Source organism: Heterodontus francisci, chromosome 22 (assembly GCF_036365525.1).
Source record: "Heterodontus francisci isolate sHetFra1 chromosome 22, sHetFra1.hap1, whole genome shotgun sequence".
NCBI lineage: Eukaryota > Metazoa > Chordata > Chondrichthyes > Heterodontiformes > Heterodontidae > Heterodontus > Heterodontus francisci.
Window position 1 is genome coordinate 48,014,387 of NC_090392.1, and position 21,486 is coordinate 48,035,872.

Consider the following 21,486-nt stretch of genomic DNA (forward strand, 5'->3'; position numbering starts at 1 on the left):
TGAATGGCAGGGCAGGCTCGATGGGTTGAATGGCCTACTCCTGCTCCTATGTTCCTATATTCCAAGCACTGAAACAGATTAACTACCCATGAACACATTTCATACTTTACAACAATGACTGCACTTCAAAAAGTACATTGGCTGTGAAGCACTTTGGGACATCCAGAGACCTTGAAAGGTTCTATATAAATGCAAGTCTTTCTTTATGACTAGTCTAGACCAGGCACCTGATGATCATTAGTCCAAAATGGCTGCTGTCAAGGACACAAAAAAAAATCCCAAGAATACTTGAAAATCAAGCGATAAAAGGGAGGGAGGAACTTAAAATCATAATCACCATGGAAAAGGTGCTGGGAAAACTATTAGAACTAAAGGCTGACAAGTCCCCTGGACCTGATGGTCTGCATCCTAAGGTCTTAAAAGAAATGGCTGTAGAGATACTGGTTGCATTGATTGTAATCTTCCAAAATTCCCTACATTCTGCAAAGGTCCCAGCAGATTGGAAAATCACAAATATAACACCTCTATTCAAGAAAAGAGGGAGACAGAAAACTGGAAACTATAGGCCAGTTAGCCTAACATCTGTCATAGGGAAATGTTAGAATCCATCATTAAGGAGGTAATAGCAGGACATTTCGAAAAGCATAATGCAATTGGGCAGAGCCAACATGGTTTTGTGAAAGGGAAATCATATTTGACTAATTTATTAGAGTTCTTTGAGGAAGTAACAAGCAAGGTGGTGAAAGGGGAACCTGTAGATGTGGTGTACTTGGATTTCCAAAAGGCATTCGATAAGGTGCCACACCAAAAGTTACTGCACAAAGTAAGAGCTCCTGCTGTAGGGGGTAACATATTAACATGGATAGAGGATTGGTTAGCTAACAAGAAGCAGAGAGTGGGGATAAATGGGTGATTTTCAGGTTTGCAAGCTGTAACTAGTGGAGTGCCACAGGGATCAGTGCTGGGGCCTTAACTATTCACAAGGTACATCAATGACTTGGTGGCTAAATGTGCTAATGCAAAGATAGGAAGGAAAGTAGGCTATCAAGAGGACAGAACGAGTCGACAAAGGGATATAGATAGGTTAAGTGAGTAGGCAAAAATTTAGCAGATGGAGCATATGTGGGAAAATGTGAACTTGTCCACTTTGGCAAGTAGAATAGAAAAGCAGCATATTATTTGAATGGAGGGATACTGCAGAACTCTACAGTACAGAGGGATTTGGATGTCCTGGTACATGAATCACAAAAAGTTATTACGCTGGTACAGCAAGTGATTAGAAAGGTAAATGGAATGTTGGTGTTTATTGCAAGGGGAATCAAGTATACAAGTAGGGAAGTGTTGCTGCAGCTGTACAGAGCCTTAGTTAGACGACATCTGGAGTACTGTGTACAGTTTTCTGTCTCCTTACTTAAGAATGAATATAATTGCACTAGAAGCAGTTCAAAGAAGGTTCATTCGACTGATTCTTGGGATGAAGGGGTTATCTTATGAGGAAAGTTTGAGTAGGTTGGGCCTGTACTCATTGGAGCTTAGGGGAGATGGTGGCATTGTGGTAATGTCACTGGACTAGTAATGCAGAGGCCCAGGCTAATTCTCTGGGAACATGGGTTCAAATTTGAATTTAATTAATAAAAATCTGGAATTGAAAGTAATGGTACCATGAAACTACCATCAATTGCCATAAAAACCCATCTGGTTCACTAATGTCCTTTAGGGAGGGAAATCCACTGTCCTTACCTGGTCTGGCCTACATGTGATTCCAGACCCACAGCAATGTGATTGACTCTTAACTGCCCTCTCAAATGGCCTGACAAGCCATTCCGTTCAAGGGCAATTAGGGATGGGCAACAAATGCTGGGCTTGCCAGCGATGCCCACATCCCATGAAAGAATTACAAAAAATGTTTAGAAGAATGAGGTGACCTTATTGAAACATAAGATCCTGAGGGGAATTGACAGGGTGGATGCTGAGAGGATGATATTTACCCTTGTTGGGGAGTATAGAACTCGGGGACACCGTTGAAAAATTGGGTGGTCTCCCACTTAAGACTGAGATGAGGAGTAATTTTTTGTCTCAGAGGATCGTTCATCTGTGGAATTCTCTTTCCCAGAGAGCAGTGGAGGCTGGGACATTGAATATATTCAGTGCTGAGTTGGATAACTTTTTGATCGACAAGGGAGTCGAGGGTTATGGGGGCAGACAGGAAAGTGGAGTTGAGACCACAATCAAAATAGCCATGATCTTATCAAATGGTGGAGTAGGCTCAAGGGGCCAAATGGCCTGCTTCTGCTGCTAAATCTAGTGTTCTTGTATTGTGTTCTTGTGGCTCAGTTCAGCATCTGGGGATTCAGCCCTCCTTCTAACAGAGATTGCTGTCTCCACAGGATTTTCCAAATGAGTCAGTTGTGTCCGTAGAATTCACAATGCAATGACTGGAGAAGAGTGTGGTGTGGTCCGTTACCCAGATCTTCTCTGTATTGGAGAATGATTGTCTGTAACGCAGACTACCATGGGGAACATGACAAATGCAATGTTTTTGTAGCAGAGCCTTCACAGCTGGACATCATAGGCACAGTGGAAACATCCCTCATCGAAACTCACATCGCTAGCCCAAGAAGTCCTGAGCTCCATTTTCACAGACAGACTCCTTATTGACTCCGAATGTTTATGGAACTGAACTACCAGAGGGCATGAGTTCAAACCCCACCATGGCAAGTTATCAAATCAAATTATTCTGGTAATCTGTGGCACCAGGAAAAAATAATCATAGAAGCTGCCAGATTGTCATAAAAATCCAACTGGTTCACTAATGGTCTTCAGGGAAGGAAACCTGCCATCCCTACCCTGGTTTGATGTACTTGGGACACCAGTCCCAGAGCAACTAAAAATGGGCAATATGTGAAACGTTGCAACTGTCGTCCACATCCCAAGCATTAATGCGATTGGAGACCGGCTTGAGCAAAGGATTCACAGACTTGCACCTCTTCTCAAAGTTATGCTCTTAGAGAGGTCACTGGACATGTTAAGGCAGTGCCCAGCAGTATGAGCATAGGTATATACTGGGCCAATGCCCCATCCAGTCCAGAAAACATCCCTGTGCCACAGGAGTGCATACCAAACCACATATGTGGTCACCACAACCCTAGCAGCCATAAGCATGAAGCAGAATTACTGAGAAGTAGTGAGTTAGGTGTCACAGTTCACCAGCACAAAGGAAGCACTGCAGTGATTCACAATGACAGCAACCATGAAACACATAATGGGTGGAATAAGTGTCCTGTGCTGCATGGATAATTATTTGACTCTGAAGAATGGAATACAATGGTAATGATTCCACTTTTCTCTGCTTACTTCAGTGCAGCTCACCTGAGCTCCTGCATTAAAGCACATGGCTCGGAGGAGAGATTGAGATCTCCTCTGCTTCCTATTCTTTTAGAACTCTTTATCTTCACAACAGCATTGGCAGCAGCATCCTAGGTCCCATGCATTGGAATTCCCTTCCTGAACCCCTCCACCTCACCACCGTCTTATCCTGCTTGAAGACCCTCCTTAAATCCCCACTTTTGTACCAAGCTTTACGTGGGATTACATAGGATATATGGCACAGAAACGGGCCATTCGGCCCAAAAGTCCATGCCAGTGTTTATGCTTCAATCCAGTCTCCTCCTATCTTTCCTCATCTAAATCCATCATCCTCTATTCCCTTTTCCTTCATATGCTTGTCTAGCTTCCCCTTAAATATTATTTGCTTCAACAACACCCTGTGGTAGCGAGTTCCACATTCTCACCACTGTTTGGGGAAAGAAGTTTCTTCTGAATTCCCTATTGCATTCCTTGGTGACTATCTTATATTGCTGGCTTCTAGTTTTGCTCTTTCCCACAACTGGAAACTCTCTCTGTATCCACTCTATCAAAACCTTTCAGAATTTTCAAAACCTCAATTGGGTCACCTCTCTTGCTCCCTCTTGGTCACACTTCCTAATATTGCCTTCTAAGGCTTGTTGTTCATTGTTGCCTCACGCCTCTATAAAATGCTTTGGGCAGTTTTTATTTCTGACATTAAATGTGCTCCATCAGTGCAAGTTGTTGCAGCAGAAATAGCGAATATCGGAAACCTACACGTACTCACTATGTTGACAATGTCACTAACAGAGGGATCAGAGAAGCTCTCAGTCAGTAGCAACAACTGACCTGTGGGCCGCTCTGAAGCAATATTTAGATTCTAATTTCATGCCCTCTCCCCTCCCACCAACACACCCCCTGCGCACCCCCCCCCCCCCCCAACTACCCCCGCAATTCCCTGTCAATCATCTTCCTGTTCTGCTAAGATCCTTAACTACCTGTGCTTTCACTTGCAGGGCACCAGACATTTGGGAAACACTTCCTTGTACATGCCAATTATTACTGTGCTGGAAGGCATAAACCATGCAGATGTGAGTGGAGAACCCTGGGGTATAGGCTAAGTGAATTGGCAAGAACATGGCAGATGGAATATAATGTGAATAAGTGTGAAGTGATCCACTTTGGTAGAGTATTTCTTAAATGGTGAAAGGTTGGGAAGTGTTGGCGTCCAAAGAGACCTGGGTGTCCTTGTTCATGAGTTGCTAAAAGCTAGTGTGCAGGTGCAGCAAGCAATTGGGAAGGCAAATGGTATGATGGCCTTCACTGCAAAGGTATTTGAGTACAGGAGTAAAGATATATTGCTTCAATTGTATAAAGCATTGGTGAGACTGCACCTGAAGTATTGTGTACAGTTTTGGTCTCCTCATCTAAGGAAGGATATACTTGCCATAGAGGGAGTGCATTGGAGGTTCACCAGACTAATTCCTGGGATGGCAGGATTGTCTTATGAGGAGGGATTGCAGAAATTGGGCCTATATTCACTAGAGTTTCGAAGAATGAGAGGTGATCTCATTGAAACTTATAAAATTCTTACAGGGCATGACAGGGTGGATGTGGATAGGATGTTTCCTCTGGCCGGTGAGTCTAGAACAAGGGGACACAGTCTCAGAATAAGGGGCAGGCCATTTAAAACTGAGATGAAGAGGAATTTCTTTACTCAGAGGATGGTGAATCTGTGGAATTCTCTACCCCAGAGGGCTGTGGTAGCTCAATCATTGAGCATGTTCAAGACAGAAATCGATAGATATCTGGATACTAATAACATCAAGGGATATGGGGATAGTGGGGAAAAATGGCATAGAGGTAGATGATCAGCCATGATCTGTTTAAAATGACGCAGCATGCTAGATTGGCCGAATAGCCTGCTCCTACTCCTATTTCCTATGATCTTTACTTAACAGGCTTCCAGCAAGACCAGAGGTCAGAAGTTGCAAAGGGAATGCAGAACTGTATCACTGAACCATTAGAGTGCCAGAACTGCTCCAACTGTAGAATGGTGCACTGTGGCTGCAGTGTGTAGTATCTACAGGATGCATTGCAACAACTCACCAAGGTTTTGACAGGACCTCTCAAACCCACAATCTCTACCACCTAGAAGGAAATCGAGCAGCGGGTACATGGTGTGCCATCACTTTCAGGATCCCCTCCAACAACACTTTGGCCTTTAATGTAGTAAAATGTCCTAAGGTGCTTCACAGGCACATTATCAAACAAAATTTGACACTGAGGCATGGATATATTATGACAGCTAAGCAAGAACTTGGCCAAAGAGGGAAGCTTTTAAGGAGTATCAAAGGAGAAGAGAGGGGTAGAGAGGCAGAGAGGCTGAGGGAGGGCATTCCAGAGCTTCAAGTCCAAGGCAGTGGAAGACACGGCCGCAATGGTGGAGTGATAAGTAACATATCGTATTGGCCTGGAAATATATCACCATTCCTTCATTGTCTTTGAGTCAAAATCCTACAACTCCCTTCCTAACAGCACTGTGTGAGCACCTTCACCACACGACCTGCAGCAGTTCAAGAAGGCAGCTCACTACTATATTCTCAAAGTCAATTAGGGATGGACAATAAATGCTGACCTTGCCAGTGACGCCCACATCCCAAGAATGAATGAAAAAATAAATCTGCTCTGATCAGAGCAAACATTGAGAACTGTGTCCAGTTTTGGTCACTAAGACACAAGAGAGACATTCAAGCCCTGGAAGCTTCACACAGAGGAGCCACAAGGCTGATCCCTGACATCAGAAGATTGAGTTATGAGGAAAGATTAGAGAAACTTGGTCTCTACCGGCTGACAGTAGTCTAAGAGGGATCTCATGGAAAGAAAGACTTATACAGTACCTTAGCACATCTTTCCCATTTTATACTCAGCAAGATCCCACAAGCATCAGTTTATCTGTGTTCTTTCCGGTGTGACTGGTTGAGGGAGAAAGGTTGGTCAGGCCACCAGGAGAACTCCCTGCTCTTCAATGGAATCATTAACGTCCATCCAAACCATCAGAAGAGCTGGACTGAGCCTCGGTTTAAGGTCTCATCCGAAGGACGGCATCTCCAACAATGCAGCACTTCCTCAGTACTGCAGTGAGGGTGTCATCCTAGATTATGGGGATTACAAGCTCAAATTCACAGAGACATGCAAGATAGCAGATGTTCGGTAAAAGAAAATTGCATATCACTGCACCAAATGAAACCAGGATCAATAGGAGAAAGGTCACAGTGTTAAAGTAGGCTAAGGTAAATTTAGAACTGGTGTCAGGAAGTCCATCACCCCACTATGAGTGGTCAACACAGGGAGAGAACTTTCTGCAGGAATCCACAGGATCGCTTAAGGAGCAGTCGGATACTGTGACGGGGAAGGGGTTTAGGTTCTTTCCCAATGGATGAGCCTGAGTTTGTCGACTGGTTATCATTCCAGACAATAGCATACACTCCAGGCCTATTGCAGTGTCTCACTGCTTATGTGTAAATGTGAATGTTTGAGGGAGGGGATGTTTTGATTTCTCTGCTGTGACTGTTTTCCAGATGGTAAAGGTGATGTCTCTGCTAAGAATGACATCCGGGTAGAGATTGTCCACAAGGACCACAATGGAACTCCGCAACCAGGAGAACAAACAGCAATTAAAAACGTGATGGTGAGTTCAGGATTTCTCGTTCAGCTGTTGTTACGGTGACTCAGTGGGTAAATGGACCATACAATGTGAAACAGACAACAAGAAGCACACGGTCCAGCAACCAGTTCCCAGGCCTGTCTGTGCTAAACTAGCAGCTCCTACTGACGTCAGTAGTATCCGAGGGCTAGAGAGCTTTCCAGTCAGCCTTGGTTCCTGCTTCTGATCACTACTATAGTGAGTGCTCACAGCTCCGCCATGTACAATCAGCATGTACTCATGGTATCACCATACACACTCAGTATGAACGCACAGTAGGCACAGTGTGAAAACACAGACCCACAGTACACACACATGGGCTGGATTTTATGCTCCGTTAGAAAGCGGGGGGTGTGAGGGTGGTAGTGCCAGAAATTGGGCATGGAGTCATCTACCACAGAACTCAACGGCAGTTTCTGAATTTCTCAGAGGCGGCCAGGTTCCGTGGCGGCACCTCTGCCGCAACACGGCGGGATCGTAACTTAAATATGTTGCATACTCTTTTGCATGAATTTGCCTGTAATTCACCACAACCCTACCAGCCGTTCACAATCTTACCCATGACGTGCGGCACACACGTGCCTTCACTTTCCCGTCTTTGAAAAGTTGGCGCCACCAAGGTGAGAGTCATTGGTGCCTGCAAAGGTTAGGTAAATTATCCATTGTTATCTTGTGGAATTTTTTTCACATCAGACATTGCCACTAAGCTTAATCTGCAGATGTAAGGGGCGGGTGGAATTCTGCAAGTGGATACTGTTGTGGGGGGAGGGTGAAACTCTGCAAATGCATAGGTTGTTTTTCTCGGGGGTCCAGTGCAGGTAACTTAAATGGTATTGGTACGGTCACGTGAGAGCAGTATCAATCCGTACCATTGAGCTCATACCTGAATCCTGCAGAACCAAAATTAACACAAATCTTTGTCCAGATAGGTGTACTTGTGTTTTTGAAGGAATTTACAAGGAGGATAGAGATGGGTATCATTCACCTTGTTTTCCTGGATCCCCTAGCCATGTTGAGGCAAGTCCTCCAGAGACGGGCACAAGAAGCAGCTGCAGCTCAAGAGGACGCTTCTAGATGCGAGTAGCAGCAGCCACCAAGGCAAAGAAGAGCCCAGATACACCAGCAAGTCCATAGGACAGGGGTGGCATACTTGCAGATGTCTCAGTGCAACTGCCAGAAATGACTGTGGCTGTCCAGTGAGGCCGTCACAGACCTCTGCAGGCTGCTGAACGATGGTTTGTGAACAATGGGTTTTTGCGGTCACCCTATGCCTGTGGCCCTCGAAATCTACCATGGCCCTAAACTTTTATGCCTTTTGGATCATTCCAGGGATCCACTGGCAACATGTGGGGTCTCTCAATCCACAGCTAACTGCTGCATCAAGGAGGTGACCAATGCTATGTTCAGGAGGGCCAGCAAATATGTCCACTTCAGGACAGGCTCTGAGAGTTAGGCCAAGAGGGTCATTGGATTTGGGGCCATTGCAGGGTTCCCACAGATCCAAGGTGTGATTGACTGCATGCATGTGGCCCTCAAGGCTCCCGCAGACCAACCAGCCAGCTTCATAAACAGGAAGGGGTTTCATTCAATTCATGTCCAACTGGTATGCGACCACAGAAAGCACTTCGAATCACACTGAGGGTGACCCCTGATGTGGAGCACAGCCTCTCCTCCTCCCTCTCAAGTCTCGTTGGAACCTCCCTGCTCTCTGGAGAAGGACTAGGAGTGGAAAAACTCTCCAGGTTCCTCGTCCTTCTCTTGCCCTGCCACTGCTGATCTGAAGTCATGGCCCAGACGAGGTTTTGCAGATCATAGCACATCTGTGGAATGTGGCTCTCCAAGAGCGTCACCAACCTGTTGATGTATGAAGACGTGCGCTCACATGTCTAGGACATGGCAGCAGTCATGGCAAGGATGGACTCTTCCATCATCCATTCATGGCTATGCATGGCCTCTGGCATCTCTACCAGATGTTGCCTTACCTCTCCCTGCAACTCCAGCATAACTTGGGCTGTCGACACCAGAGCTCTTTGTCATCAGCCTGGGGCTCAGCACAGACTGGCCTTCCACAGTCCTCCGACTGTCAGAGGCCTTGGCTGTCTCAACCTCAGCCAGCTGTTTGGGCACATGTGTGGTGCTCTCACAAGCTTGTGACCCTGAATCTAATGCCGATTGGATACCCACTGAGGTGAGAGTATTTGTGCTGGTGGAAGGTGCAGGAGAGTCATGGGATGGTGCCTTCTCTAAGCGTTCCTTGTCCTCAGAGGTTGTCGTGATTTCCTCATTGTCTTTAATCATTTGCGAGTGGCGCCCTGCAAGATACAATGTAAAGAATAGACATTTAGGTGTTATGGTACACATGTGCCAACGTCAGCATTGCGTTTTTCTACAAAATGTAATGTTACAACCCAGTGAGAAAGAGGTCTAGGTTTCCCTTTCAGCCTTCACCTGGTCTTATTGTAACAGGGTTTAATTTTAAACACACCGTGTTTTTAGCTCTCCCTTGGTGAATCCTTGCTCACCGCTTTCCAATTATAAGGCAAAGAAACCAAGCACAAACAGGTTTTCTTATGTTTAAAAAAGAAAAGTTGAAATCTATTAAACTTAAACTTAAATTCTAATTCGGTTAACGCCTACGGATACACGATGCGTCCACGCTAACATGCATACGTGATACACACATGCAAATAGAGACAGAAAAGAGCAGAAGACAAAAAATAAAGTGGAAAAGTTTGAGGCAATATCTGAAGAGTTTTTGTTATGGTTCTTCGAGCTCACTGTAGAGTCCTTGTTGTCGCTAGATATTGCTTTTCATTTGGGCCCAGTATTCTTCTTAAACCTTGTTCACTGTAGGAGACTTTTCTCTTTTGGGGTTCATGTGCCTTCAGTGGATTCAGAGAAAGAGATGGGAGCAGATAGGAATGATCCTTTCAGTCCAGCAGCACAACAGTCTTTCTGAGTTCAAACTGTTTGTACAATACAGAAAAACCCAGGTTGCCAAGCAGGTTAGTCATGTGACTAACTGGTCTGACAACGTCTTGGATTGTATCACCTTAGCAGTCTCTGGAATGCTCCTCTTACACACAATACCTGGTGATCAAGGTCCATTGTGGGTTGAATGTGTCAGGGAATGGTTCTTTGTCTTTCCAAGCACCGTCAGTTAATATGCAAATGCCTTTTTGCAACCACAGCTGATCTGTTTAACAAGTCCTTCCTTCATTCCAGTAACAGTTTAAAATCAATGTTCATGACAAAATTACTGTGCCTCATTCTTGGCAGGTGATGGCTGAGCATGACAGTAATTTCAATTCATTCTCTGTTTGGCAATAATCACTCTCTTCAACTGGGACCCAGAGCTCAACGTCATATATGGCACGTGCTCCTTGGATCCTGGTGAATTAGCACCTCCTCTTCGGCTTAAGACAATGGTCACAGGGCACCGCACCACCGGTGCAGGACACCTCCCTGCTGTTGTGGGCCCTCTTCTCCTGAAAGATCTAGGATGTTGTTATTGTTAAGTTCCAAATGTATCTACATCACGACAATGCTAACATGGGCCCCTGTTCTGCACCTGGGGAACGTCTCTGCTCTCTTACTGACTTTACCGGTCCTGGGTCTCAATTGGACTAAGTTAGAAACGAGGGAGACAGGTCTCCCTTATGCAGTCAGTCATCTTCCATCATTATGGATCGGATCTAAGCTCTGCAGTCCTGCCACATCCAGTCGTGAATGGTGGTGGACAATTAAACAACTAATAGGATGAAGAGGCTTCACAAATATCCTCATCCTCAACGATGGGGGAGCCCAACTTATCAGTGCAAAAGACAAGGTTGAAGCATTTGCATCCATCTTCAGCCAGAAGTGGAGTGGATGATTCTCGGCTTCCTCCAGAGGTCCCCAGCGTCACAGATGCCAGACTTCAGCCAATCCTATTCACTCCACGTGATATCAGGAAATGGCTGAAGGCACTGGATATTGCAAAGGCTATGGGCCCTGAGAATATTCTAGCAACAATATTGAAGACCTGTGCTCCAGAACTAGCCGCACACCTAACCAGGCTGTTCCAGTACAGCTACAACACCGGCATCTACCCGTGGATGTTGTAAATTGCCCAAGTATGTCATATACACAAAAAGCAGGACAAATCCAACCTGACCAATACTGCCCTATCAGCCTACTCTCGATCAGCAGTAAAATGATGGAAGGGCCATCAACAATGCTATCAAGCAACACTTGCTCAGCAATAACCTGCTCAATGACACTCAGTTTAGGTTCTGCCAGGGCCACTCAGCTCCTGACCTCATTACAGCCTTTGTCCAAAAATGGAAAAAGGAACTGAACACCAAAGGCGAGGTGAGAGTGACTGCCCTTGACATCAAGGCAGCATTTGACCGAGTATGGCATCAAGGAGCCCTAGCAAAACTGAGGTCAATGGGAATCAGGGGCAAAACTCTCTGCTGGTTGGAGTCGTACCTAGCACAAAGGAAGATGGTTGTGGTTGTTGGTGGTCAATAATCTCAGTCCCAGAACATCACTGAAGGAGTTCCTCAGGGTAGTGTCCTGGGCCCAATCATCTTCAGCTGCTTCATCAATGACCTTCCCACCATCATAAGGTCAGAAATAGGGATGTTCACTGATGATTGCACAATGTTCAGAACCATTCACAATTCCTCAGCTATTGAAGCAGCCCATGTCCAGATGCAGCAAGACCTGGACAACATCCAGGCTTGGCTGATAAATGGCAAGTAACATTTGTGCCACACAAGCATCACGCAATGACCATCTCCAATAAGAGAGAATCTAACCATTTCCCCTTGACATTCAATGGTATTACCATCGCTGAATCCCCCACTATCAACATCCTGGGGGTTACCATTGACCAGAAACTGAACTGGACCAGCAACATAAATACGGTGGCTGCAACAGCAGGTCAGAGGCTGGGAATTCTGCAGCGAATAACTCACCTCCTGACTCCCCAATGCCTGTCCACCATCTACATGGCACAAGTCAGGAGTGTGATGGAATACTCTTCACTTGCCTGGATGAGTCTAGCTCCAACAACACTTAAGAAGCTTGACACCATCTAGGACAAAATAGCCTGCTTGATTGGCACCCCATCTACCACCTTCACCATTCACCCCCTTCACCACCAATGCACAGTGGCAGCAGTGTGTACCATTTACAAGATGCACTGCAGCAACTCACCAAGGCTCCTTCGACAGCACCTTCCAAAACCACCTAGAAGGACAAGGGCAGCAGATGCATGGGAACACCACCACCTGCAAGTCCACTCTAAGGACTGCAGCGCTTCAAGAAGGCAGCTCACCATTACCTTCTCAAACACAATTAGGGATGGGCATAAATGCTGGCTTAGCCAGTGATGCTCACATCCTTTGAACAAATGAAAAAAACAAACAAGAACATAAATTAACTCAGCACTGACCACCCCACCCCCCCACCTCCCCTCCCGGGTCAGCAGCACTTCCAACCCTTTCTGCTGTAAGCAACACCCATTTACCCTAACCCATTGTATCCTGTCTGCCAACCAGCTTTCTACCTGTGCTGCTGCATTTTTTCTTATATCCATCACTTGAATTTTTCTAACAAGTCACCAGAGAGACACCTTATTAAACAGCTTCTGAAAATTCATATGCACTGCACCTACATCCCATTTTATCTATCATTTTCTTCCAACATCACAATTAAATTTGTCAAGCTCGACTTCCCTTTAACAAACCTTTGCTGGCTTTTCTTGATTATTCCATCAAACTGACAGGATGCTGATATATTCTTGAATTATGGATTCTAAGAATTTCTAAACCTGACATACGACTAAATGGCCTACAGTTAATCTGGTTTTATCCATCTCTCCCTTCTTGAACTGCGATGTTACATTGGTTACTCTCCATGCTTTGAACACAATTTTCATTAGGAACATAGGAACAGGAGGCCATTCAGCCCCTCAAGTCTGCACTGCCATTCAATCAGATCATGGCAGATCTGCACCTCAACTCTATTTAGCTGCCTTTGATGCAATTTCTTTGATACCCTTACCTAACCAAACACAATAGATCACCGTCTTGAAAGATCCAATTAATCCACAGCCTTTTGGGCTAGAGAATTAAAGATTTCTCCTGCCCTTTTTGTGGAAACGTACTTCCTGATTTCTCTCCAGAATACTCTGTCTCTAATTTTAAGATTATGTCCCCTCGGCCTCGATAGTTTCTCCGTATTTTCCCTATTGAATCCCTTTAAAATTTTAAGCACCTCGATTAAATCACTCCTTAATCTTCTATACTCCAGAAAATACAAACCAAGTTTGGGAGCGTGGCCAGTTTTTGGGCAGAATTAGTTCCTAAAGTGATTTTTTTTTTGAACTGGTGCAAAAAATTGTGGAAGTTTGAGCTGTGTGATTGCAATTTGCAGTTAAAACTCCGCAATCCTTTGCACTAGTTTCACTAATTTTGAGTGAATTGCACTGAAAAACCTAGCACAACTGAGTGGAAACTCCAGGGCAAAAATGCTTATTTAATAACTGTAAAGAAGGCATCTGAAATGGGAGCTTATTGAGGGATACGAGATCATAAACAGTACAGAAAGATAAAGTTATGAGCAAGAATAGGGGAACTCAGATTCAAACTAGCAAAAGGTAAATAGTGCTAATATGAAGAAATTCTTCATTGCAGACAGATGTCATTAACACATGGAAATACAATCCTGGATAGAATCATGGAAAGAAAGATCATGGAAGCATTTTAAGATCAATTGGATGCTGTAATGGGAGAAGATAGGGTTAATTTGAATGGGTGAACTAAAATGGCCTCCTTCATCCCGAATTATCTTGTGATCCCTGCTATACTTTCAACCTTCTCAGCTAATTTACCCCCCTCTTCTCTAACTATTCTTCAAATCTCAATCTAAAATGACCTGTCTCAGCACTGTCCATAGATAATGAACCCAGGTAAGAAAGACTTCAAAGGAAAGCGGTATGAGAGGGGGCATCCATTAAACTGAAGACCTCTTGTGCAGTAGATAACACCAGACAGCTAATATTGGTCGACGATTCCCGTGTTTGTGTGGCATGACTCTTTGTTAATGCAAAATCAGAAACTTATTCCCGAGAAATACTTGGGTGCGGATGAGTGGGACTGGGGTCTGGATTTTTCACCGGGCAGACAGGAGCTGACCACTGACGTAAAGGTCGGAGGCGATCCCACTTCCACCCGGCCCGGGGATTCGACCTGCATTTTACGGGCTTTAATTGTTCTGAGGGGGGACTTCCACCCGCTTGAGGGAGGTGGTCCCGCATCATTGAGCTGCCGGTCAATCATCGGGCCGGCAGTTCTTCGCCCCAGCAGGGCCACCAGGAGTGGCCACTGCTGGGACTGTAGCCCAGCCAAGGGCATGGAGCCAGGACTACAGGTAAGTTTGGTTTGCCTTGCCAGTGTGTTCGGTCATGTCCCGGCGAGGCAAGGGTGGTTGTGTGAGGGGAAGGTGGGGGTGGGGGGGGGGGGGCGTCTCAGGTCCTGGAGGTGGTTGGGGAAACAGGGACAACCCTCAATTGGGCACCCAGTGCCTGTTTGTCCGGACCCCTCCCCCCAACCCCCCCCCCCCCCACCCAGTGCGCTGAGAGGCCGCCAGGTTTCACGGGCCACCTTTTACGTCTCCTGGACGCCCGCTTGTCACAGATAAAATCCCCGTGGAGGCGGGCGAAGGCCATTAAGTGGCCACCCACCCCCCCCCACCCGGCCCACGTAAAGTGGGGCGGAGGCAGGAGCACGTCAGGAAGGCCTCCTGGAGCCTCCCGCTCAATTTTACGCCACCCTCCGCCACCATCCGGCTTACTGGGGTGGCGTAAAATTCCAGCGTGGGATTGGGGGGAAAGGTGAGAGGGAAAAGGGATCATGATGATTGTGTGTTGTTTATAGATTGACAGAGGAGAGTTTGAGCAGGACCCAGTGCTCAAACAGCTGGAAGTTCTCAAGGAAGAGGAGAAGGAATATCAGCACATCAAGGTTTGAAGAGCTTACAATAGATTTTCCAGTGCTCAATGTAGCTTTAGTTCTCCAATTTATATTGATTTAAACTCAACTGTAGTTGCGATCATTGAACCACCGTCACAGACACAGGAAAGGGGAAATGGATGTAGAGATCTGATGTTCCAAGTGAACGGAGCTGTCCCTGCATAATGACGGGTATCCCTGCCTCTCCCACCTCACTTTCTTTGACGCTGAGTGCCCAAATGAAGTGACCTCCCCTTCCCTGGTGAGGGGTTTGGAGCTGGACTGGAGAGCTTGGGGTTTTTTTGAGAGCTTTCTGAGGACACGCAGAGCCTGAAGATAGGAGAACCCTCTTCCCCCCACACCACCTCCCCGTCACAATCTTCCAAAATTGGCACCAACTGCATCAAAGTTAATGCCTCAAATTCAAAACTGAATATAATAGACATGATTGTTGATGCCTATATTGTGGGTCTTATCTCACCAGGTTCAACAAAGTCAAAGAATGAGGTGACTTGACTCTTGTTCTGTTCTTTCTGCCCTACTCTCCAATTGAGAAATCAGTAGGACTGAGTGATCCTCGTCGCTCCATTACACAACCTGAGCAAGTTATGGCCAAGTACCTTTTTCAAGATGAATATTGAGCAGCAGAAAGAGGAGACAGGCTGGGGTGGGGAGGGAAAGACTTGTGTAGAATAAGGGCAGAGTAGAAGGTCTCAGCATACTTGGAACTGATGAGGCATTTCTGTCTCCTACAGGGGCACTCTAGGCCCTTGCCCAGATGTGATCTGACCCTGCCCTTATAATGACAAGTCATATCATTATAATATTAAAATGTTGTTCCCAGAGCATGACTCAGGGTGTGTTGTGGGAGTGCTATGTTCACAGGGACAGGAGAACCAGTGAAGTTAGGACCTTCTATTTTTGGTGATTGGAGGGGTGAAAAGCAACATAGGAATGGAAGGGGATTCTCCAGCTTGGTCCATCATTCAATTATCTGATTTGTACTTCAACACCATTTACCCCCCTTAGCTCCATATCCCCTGATACCCTTACTGTTACCCAACAAAGCCAATTAATCTCAGCCTTGAATTGAAAAAAAGTAAATACTTGCATTTCTATAGCAACATTCAGGATCTCAGGCTGTCCCAAAGTGTCTCACGGACAATACTTTTGAAGTATTGTCACTGGTGTAATGTAGGAAATGCGGCAGATAATTTGCACACAGACAGTGGTGAGAAAATCACCAGATAATCTGTTTTCGTGAAATCACATGAGACCGCAGGAAAATCAGCCTTCTTGATGCCCAGAGGTTGAGTAGGAGGTAAGCAGGGCCAACCCAGTGACGGGATCCGTGTCACCCAAATATAAATTTTTCTTTAGTGCCCAAATGCAACAGGATCTGGCAGACTCATTGCAATTAAAAGATGAGGCCTTAATAAGAATCACAATTACCCTACCAACACCATCAAAACCAGATTACCTGGTCATGATCACATCACTATTTGTGGCACCCTGCTGTGCACAAAATGGTTGCCACATTTCCCTTTATTACAATGATAATTGCACTTCGAAAGTATTTCATTGGCTGTAAAGCACTTTGGGATGTCCTGAGATCATGAAAGGAGCTGGAGAAATGAAAGTTCTTTCAATGCATGCTCAATGCGCACACCCTCAGCGTGCTCCCTTCTGACCAGTTACACTGTGGCATGCTAGATAAACAGAGCCGAGAGTAGGCTTTTGGCGTTTTTTGTCTAGTTAACTGGCAACCAATGCTCATTAGCACAATGGACACCCAGCCTTATTATCATCAGCTCCTCTGCGCTTAAAAAATAGACCCTTTTTTTGTGTTGGAAGGATTTAATACTCCTTCAAACGGCAAACAGACTCAACCAGTTCAAACCAGAATTGTTTTTAACTGCTCCATTTCCATTTCCTCACAGGATCCCACCAACGGTTATTACAGCGTCCGGACCTTCCCGGACCTCCGGCCAGCTGCCAACACTGCCACCTTGGGATGCCAGCCCGACCAGAGGTCCAGTGTGAAGCAACGGGTACCCACGGGCATGTCATTCTCCACCCTTTACACGCAACTGAGTGCAGCCAACCGCATGTATGAGTATGGGCAGCGTTTCGTGCTGGGTAATGGCAGCAGCTCCATCGAGTTGTGCGAGCGGGAGTACCAGAGAGGCTCCATGAGTGACAGCAACTCCTTCCTGGACAACCAGTGCAACAGCAGCATCAGCAGCAACAGCAAACAGGACAGCTCGGTCCAGTTCGATGAGGCCAGCAAGGCCTCAGCCTCCTCCCACTACTCCCACTCCTCCTCCCAAAACTCAGACTTAACCCGACCACTGCAGAGACGGATGCAGACCCACGTCTAATCCCTGGCATCGTCAAGGCCCAACCTCACGGTCGATATTTCTGCTATTGTGCTTTCCCTGAATGTGGAGCCTTGAACAGGATACTTTCTCTTAAGGTGGACTCGTCATAGACCAGGCTTCCCAATCCCAGTCAATTCGGAATTGCGCCATTGCAACACCGAGTAGCCTCGGCATCAGAACTGTGACAGACACTGTTCCCACCTATCCTTCCCTTTGTGACTCTGAATACTGGGCAGAACCCAATGATGGTGGGACAGAGTCCTTTTGTAGCTAGGTTTAACTAACCTGTGTTGATCGTTTGATAAAATCTTACTGATGTATCATAGTATGCCAGTGACAGGCAAATCAAATGGGCCCAGTTCCACAAGGACACCATGAAAATTCTCTTTAGCAGAGGGAGGAGAGTGATCTGGGTCATGGATTGGCCAGGTGACGACCTTGAAGAGGGTATGGCCTCGATGCCAGACTGAACTCCTGACCATGTCTCTCAACCCCTCCACCAATGCCAGTTTGGATCAGTTCTACCACATCAGGTTCAATGGCCTGATTGTTAAGGCAGGAATCTACCTCTCATCTTGCCCAAATATTGGCAGGTGCACCAATCTTCATCTATTGGCGCTGTTAGTGATTTTCGGGGCTTGTGGGGCCACAGGAGATCATCCACTGGCTGATAGGCTGGGCAAGCATCACATTGACCTAGTGACCTGCACTAATACAGGGTTTTCTCATCCCTGCGCAAGTCTCTGCACTGAAATCAGTGCTCACCCGGGGTGATGGTGACAGAGCTTAATGTGTATGAGCATCTGGCTTTCCTCAAACAACACAGCTGTTACACTGGAAGCAGGGGAGAGGGGGAGCAGGGCAGGAAGGGAAGAAATGTGTTCAAGGTCTTCCTTCCCCTTATAAGGCAAATTCTAAATTGAATGTTCAGCCAAAGCCATTCTAGTTACAAAGTTCAGTTCTTTTCTAGTCCCTCCCTTGCTCCCCGTTCTGTGCCTGTCTCCTCCTGCTGCCTTCCAGTTATGTCCTCTGTCACTTCATTCAGGCAGCTGTACATACTGCACAGAAAAGCACATCTACTCTGTATCATCACATGCATCAAGTGTGATGCAAATACGTGACCACTGAATGGGAGCCCAGCTCCTGTTCACACAGATACTGTGCTGTGTGATCTCAACTCCTGTACACACAGATACTGGGCTGTGTGATCTCAACTCCTGTACACACAGATACTGGGCTGTGTGATCTCAACTCCTGTACACACAGATACTGGGCCCTGTGATTCCAACTCCTGTACACACAGATCCTGGGCTGTGTGATCTCAACTCCTGTACACACAGATACTGGGCTGTGTGATCCCAACTCCTGTACACACAGATACTGGGCCCTGTGATTCCAACTCCTGCAGACACAGATACTGGGCCCCTTGATCCCAACTCCTGTACACACAGATACTGGGCTGTGTGATCTCAACTCCTGTACACACAGATACTGGGCCCCTTGATCCCAACTCCTGTACACACAGATACTGGGCTGTGTGATCTCAACTCCTGTACACACAGATACTGGGCCCTGTGATCCCAACTCCTGTACACACAGATACTGGGCCCTGTGATCCCAACTCCTGTACAGGCAGATACTGGGCCCTGTGATCCCAACTCCTGTACACACAGATATTGGGGCCTGTGATTCCAACTCCTGAACACACAGATACTGGGCCCTGTGATCCCAACTCCTGTACAGGCAGATACTGGGCCCTGTGATCCCAACTCCTGTACAGGCAGATACTGGGCCCTGTGATCCCAACTCCTGTACAGGCAGATACTGGGCCCTGTGATCCCAACTCCTGTACAGGCAGATACTGGGCCCTGTGATTCCAACTCCTGTACACACAGATACTGGGCTGTGTGATCTCAACTCCTGTACACACAGATATTGGGGCCTGTGATTCCAACTCCTGAACACACAGATACTGGGCCCTGTGATCCCAACTCCTGTACAGGCAGATACTGGGCCCTGTGATCCCAACTCCTGTACAGGCAGATACTGGGCCCTGTGATCCCAACTCCTGTACAGGCAGATACTGGGCCCTGTGATTCCAACTCCTGTACACACAGATCCTGGGCTGTGTGATCTCAACTCCTGTACACACAGATACTGGGCTGTGTGATCCCAACTCCTGCACACACAGATACTGGGCCCCTTGATCCCAACTCCTGTACACACAGATACTGGGCTGTGTGATCTCAACTCCTGTACACACAGATACTGGGCCCTGTGATCCCAACTCCTGTACACACAGATACTGGGCCCTGTGATCCCAACTCCTGTACAGGCAGATACTGGGCCCTGTGATCCCAACTCCTGTACACACAGATATTGGGGCCTGTGATTCCAACTCCTGAACACACAGATACTGGGCCCTGTGATTCCAACTCCTGTACACACAGATACTGGGCCCTGTGATCCCAACTCCTGTACAGGCAGATACTGGGCCCTGTGATCCCAACTCCTGTACAGGCAGATACTGGGCCCTGTGATCCCAACTCCTGTACAGGCAGATACTGGGCCCTGTGATCCCAACTCCTGAACACACAGATACTGGGCCCTGTGATACCAACTCCTGTACAGGCAGATACTGGGCCCTGTGATCCCAACTCCTGTACAGGCAGATACTGGGCCCTGTGATCCCAACTCCTGTACAGGCAGATACTGGGCCCTGTGATCCCAACTACTGTACACACAGATACTGGGCTGTGTGATCTCAACTCCTGTACACACAGATACTGGGCCCTGTGATCCCAACTCCTGTACACACAGATACTGGGCCCTGTGATACCAACTCCTGTACAGGCAGATACTGGGCCCTGTGATCCCAACTCCTGTACAGGCAGATACTGGGCCCTGTGATCCCAACTCCTGTACAGGCAGATACTGGGCCCTGTGATCCCAACTACTGTACACACAGATACTGGGCCCTGTGATCCCAACTCCTGAACACACAGATACTGGGCCCTGTGATCCCAACTCCTGTACACACAGATACTGGGCCCTGTGATTCCAACTCCTGTACACACAGATACTGGGCCCTGTGATCCCAACTCCTGTACACACAGATACTGGGCCCTGTGATCCCAACTCCTGTACACACAGATACTGGGCCCTGTGATCCCAACTCCTGTACAGGCAGATACTGGGCCCTGTGATCTCAACTCCTGAACATACAGATACTGGGCCCTGTGATTCCAACTCCTATACAGGCAGATACTGGGCCCTGTGATCCCAACTCCTGTACACATAGATACTGGGCTGTGTGATCTCAACTCCTGTACAGGCAGATATTGGGCCCCTTAATCCCAACTCCTGTACACACAGATACTGGGCCCTGTGATCTCAACTCCTGTACACACAGATACTGGGCCCTGTGATCTCAACTCCTGTACACACAGATACTGGGCCCTGTGATTCCAACTCCTATACAGGCAGATACTGGGCCCTGTGATCCCAACTCCTGTACACATAGATACTGGGCTGTGTGATCTCAACTCCTATACAGGCAGATACTGGGCCCTGTGATCCCAACTCCTGTACACATAGATACTGGGCTGTGTGATCTCAACTCCTGTACAGGCAGATATTGGGCCCCTTAATCCCAACTCCTGTACACACAGATACTGGGCCCTGTGATCTCAACTCCTGTACACACAGATACTGGGCCCTGTGATCTCAACTCCTGTACACACAGATACTGGGCCCTGTGATTCCAACTCCTATACAGGCAGATACTGGGCCCTGTGATCTCAACTCCTGTACACACAGATACTGGGCCCTGTGATTCCAACTCCTATACAGGCAGATACTGGGCCCCTTAATCCCAACTCCTGTACACACAGATACTGGGCCCTGTGATCTCAACTCCTGTACACACAGATACTGGGCCCTGTGATCCCAACTCCTGTACACACAGATACTGGGCCCTGTGATCCCAACTGCTGTACACACAGATACTGGGCCCTGTGATTCCAACTCCTGTACACACAGATACTGCTGT

The 21,486-nt window shown here is 46.9% G+C and overlaps 1 protein-coding gene across 1 annotated transcript in view; it reads left to right on the plus strand.

Moving 5' to 3' along the window:
• Positions 1-18,330, plus strand: part of LOC137381558 (kin of IRRE-like protein 3) — a 252,294-nt gene extending 233,964 nt beyond the window's left edge. The window contains exons 14-16 of the mRNA XM_068054252.1: positions 6,927-7,036; positions 14,980-15,066; positions 16,995-18,330. Of these exons, the coding sequence (XP_067910353.1) occupies positions 6,927-7,036; positions 14,980-15,066; positions 16,995-17,435 (638 nt within the window). The 3' untranslated portion in view covers positions 17,436-18,330. The remainder of the gene's footprint in view (positions 1-6,926; positions 7,037-14,979; positions 15,067-16,994) is intronic.
• The last annotated feature ends 3,156 nt before the right edge of the window (positions 18,331-21,486 follow it).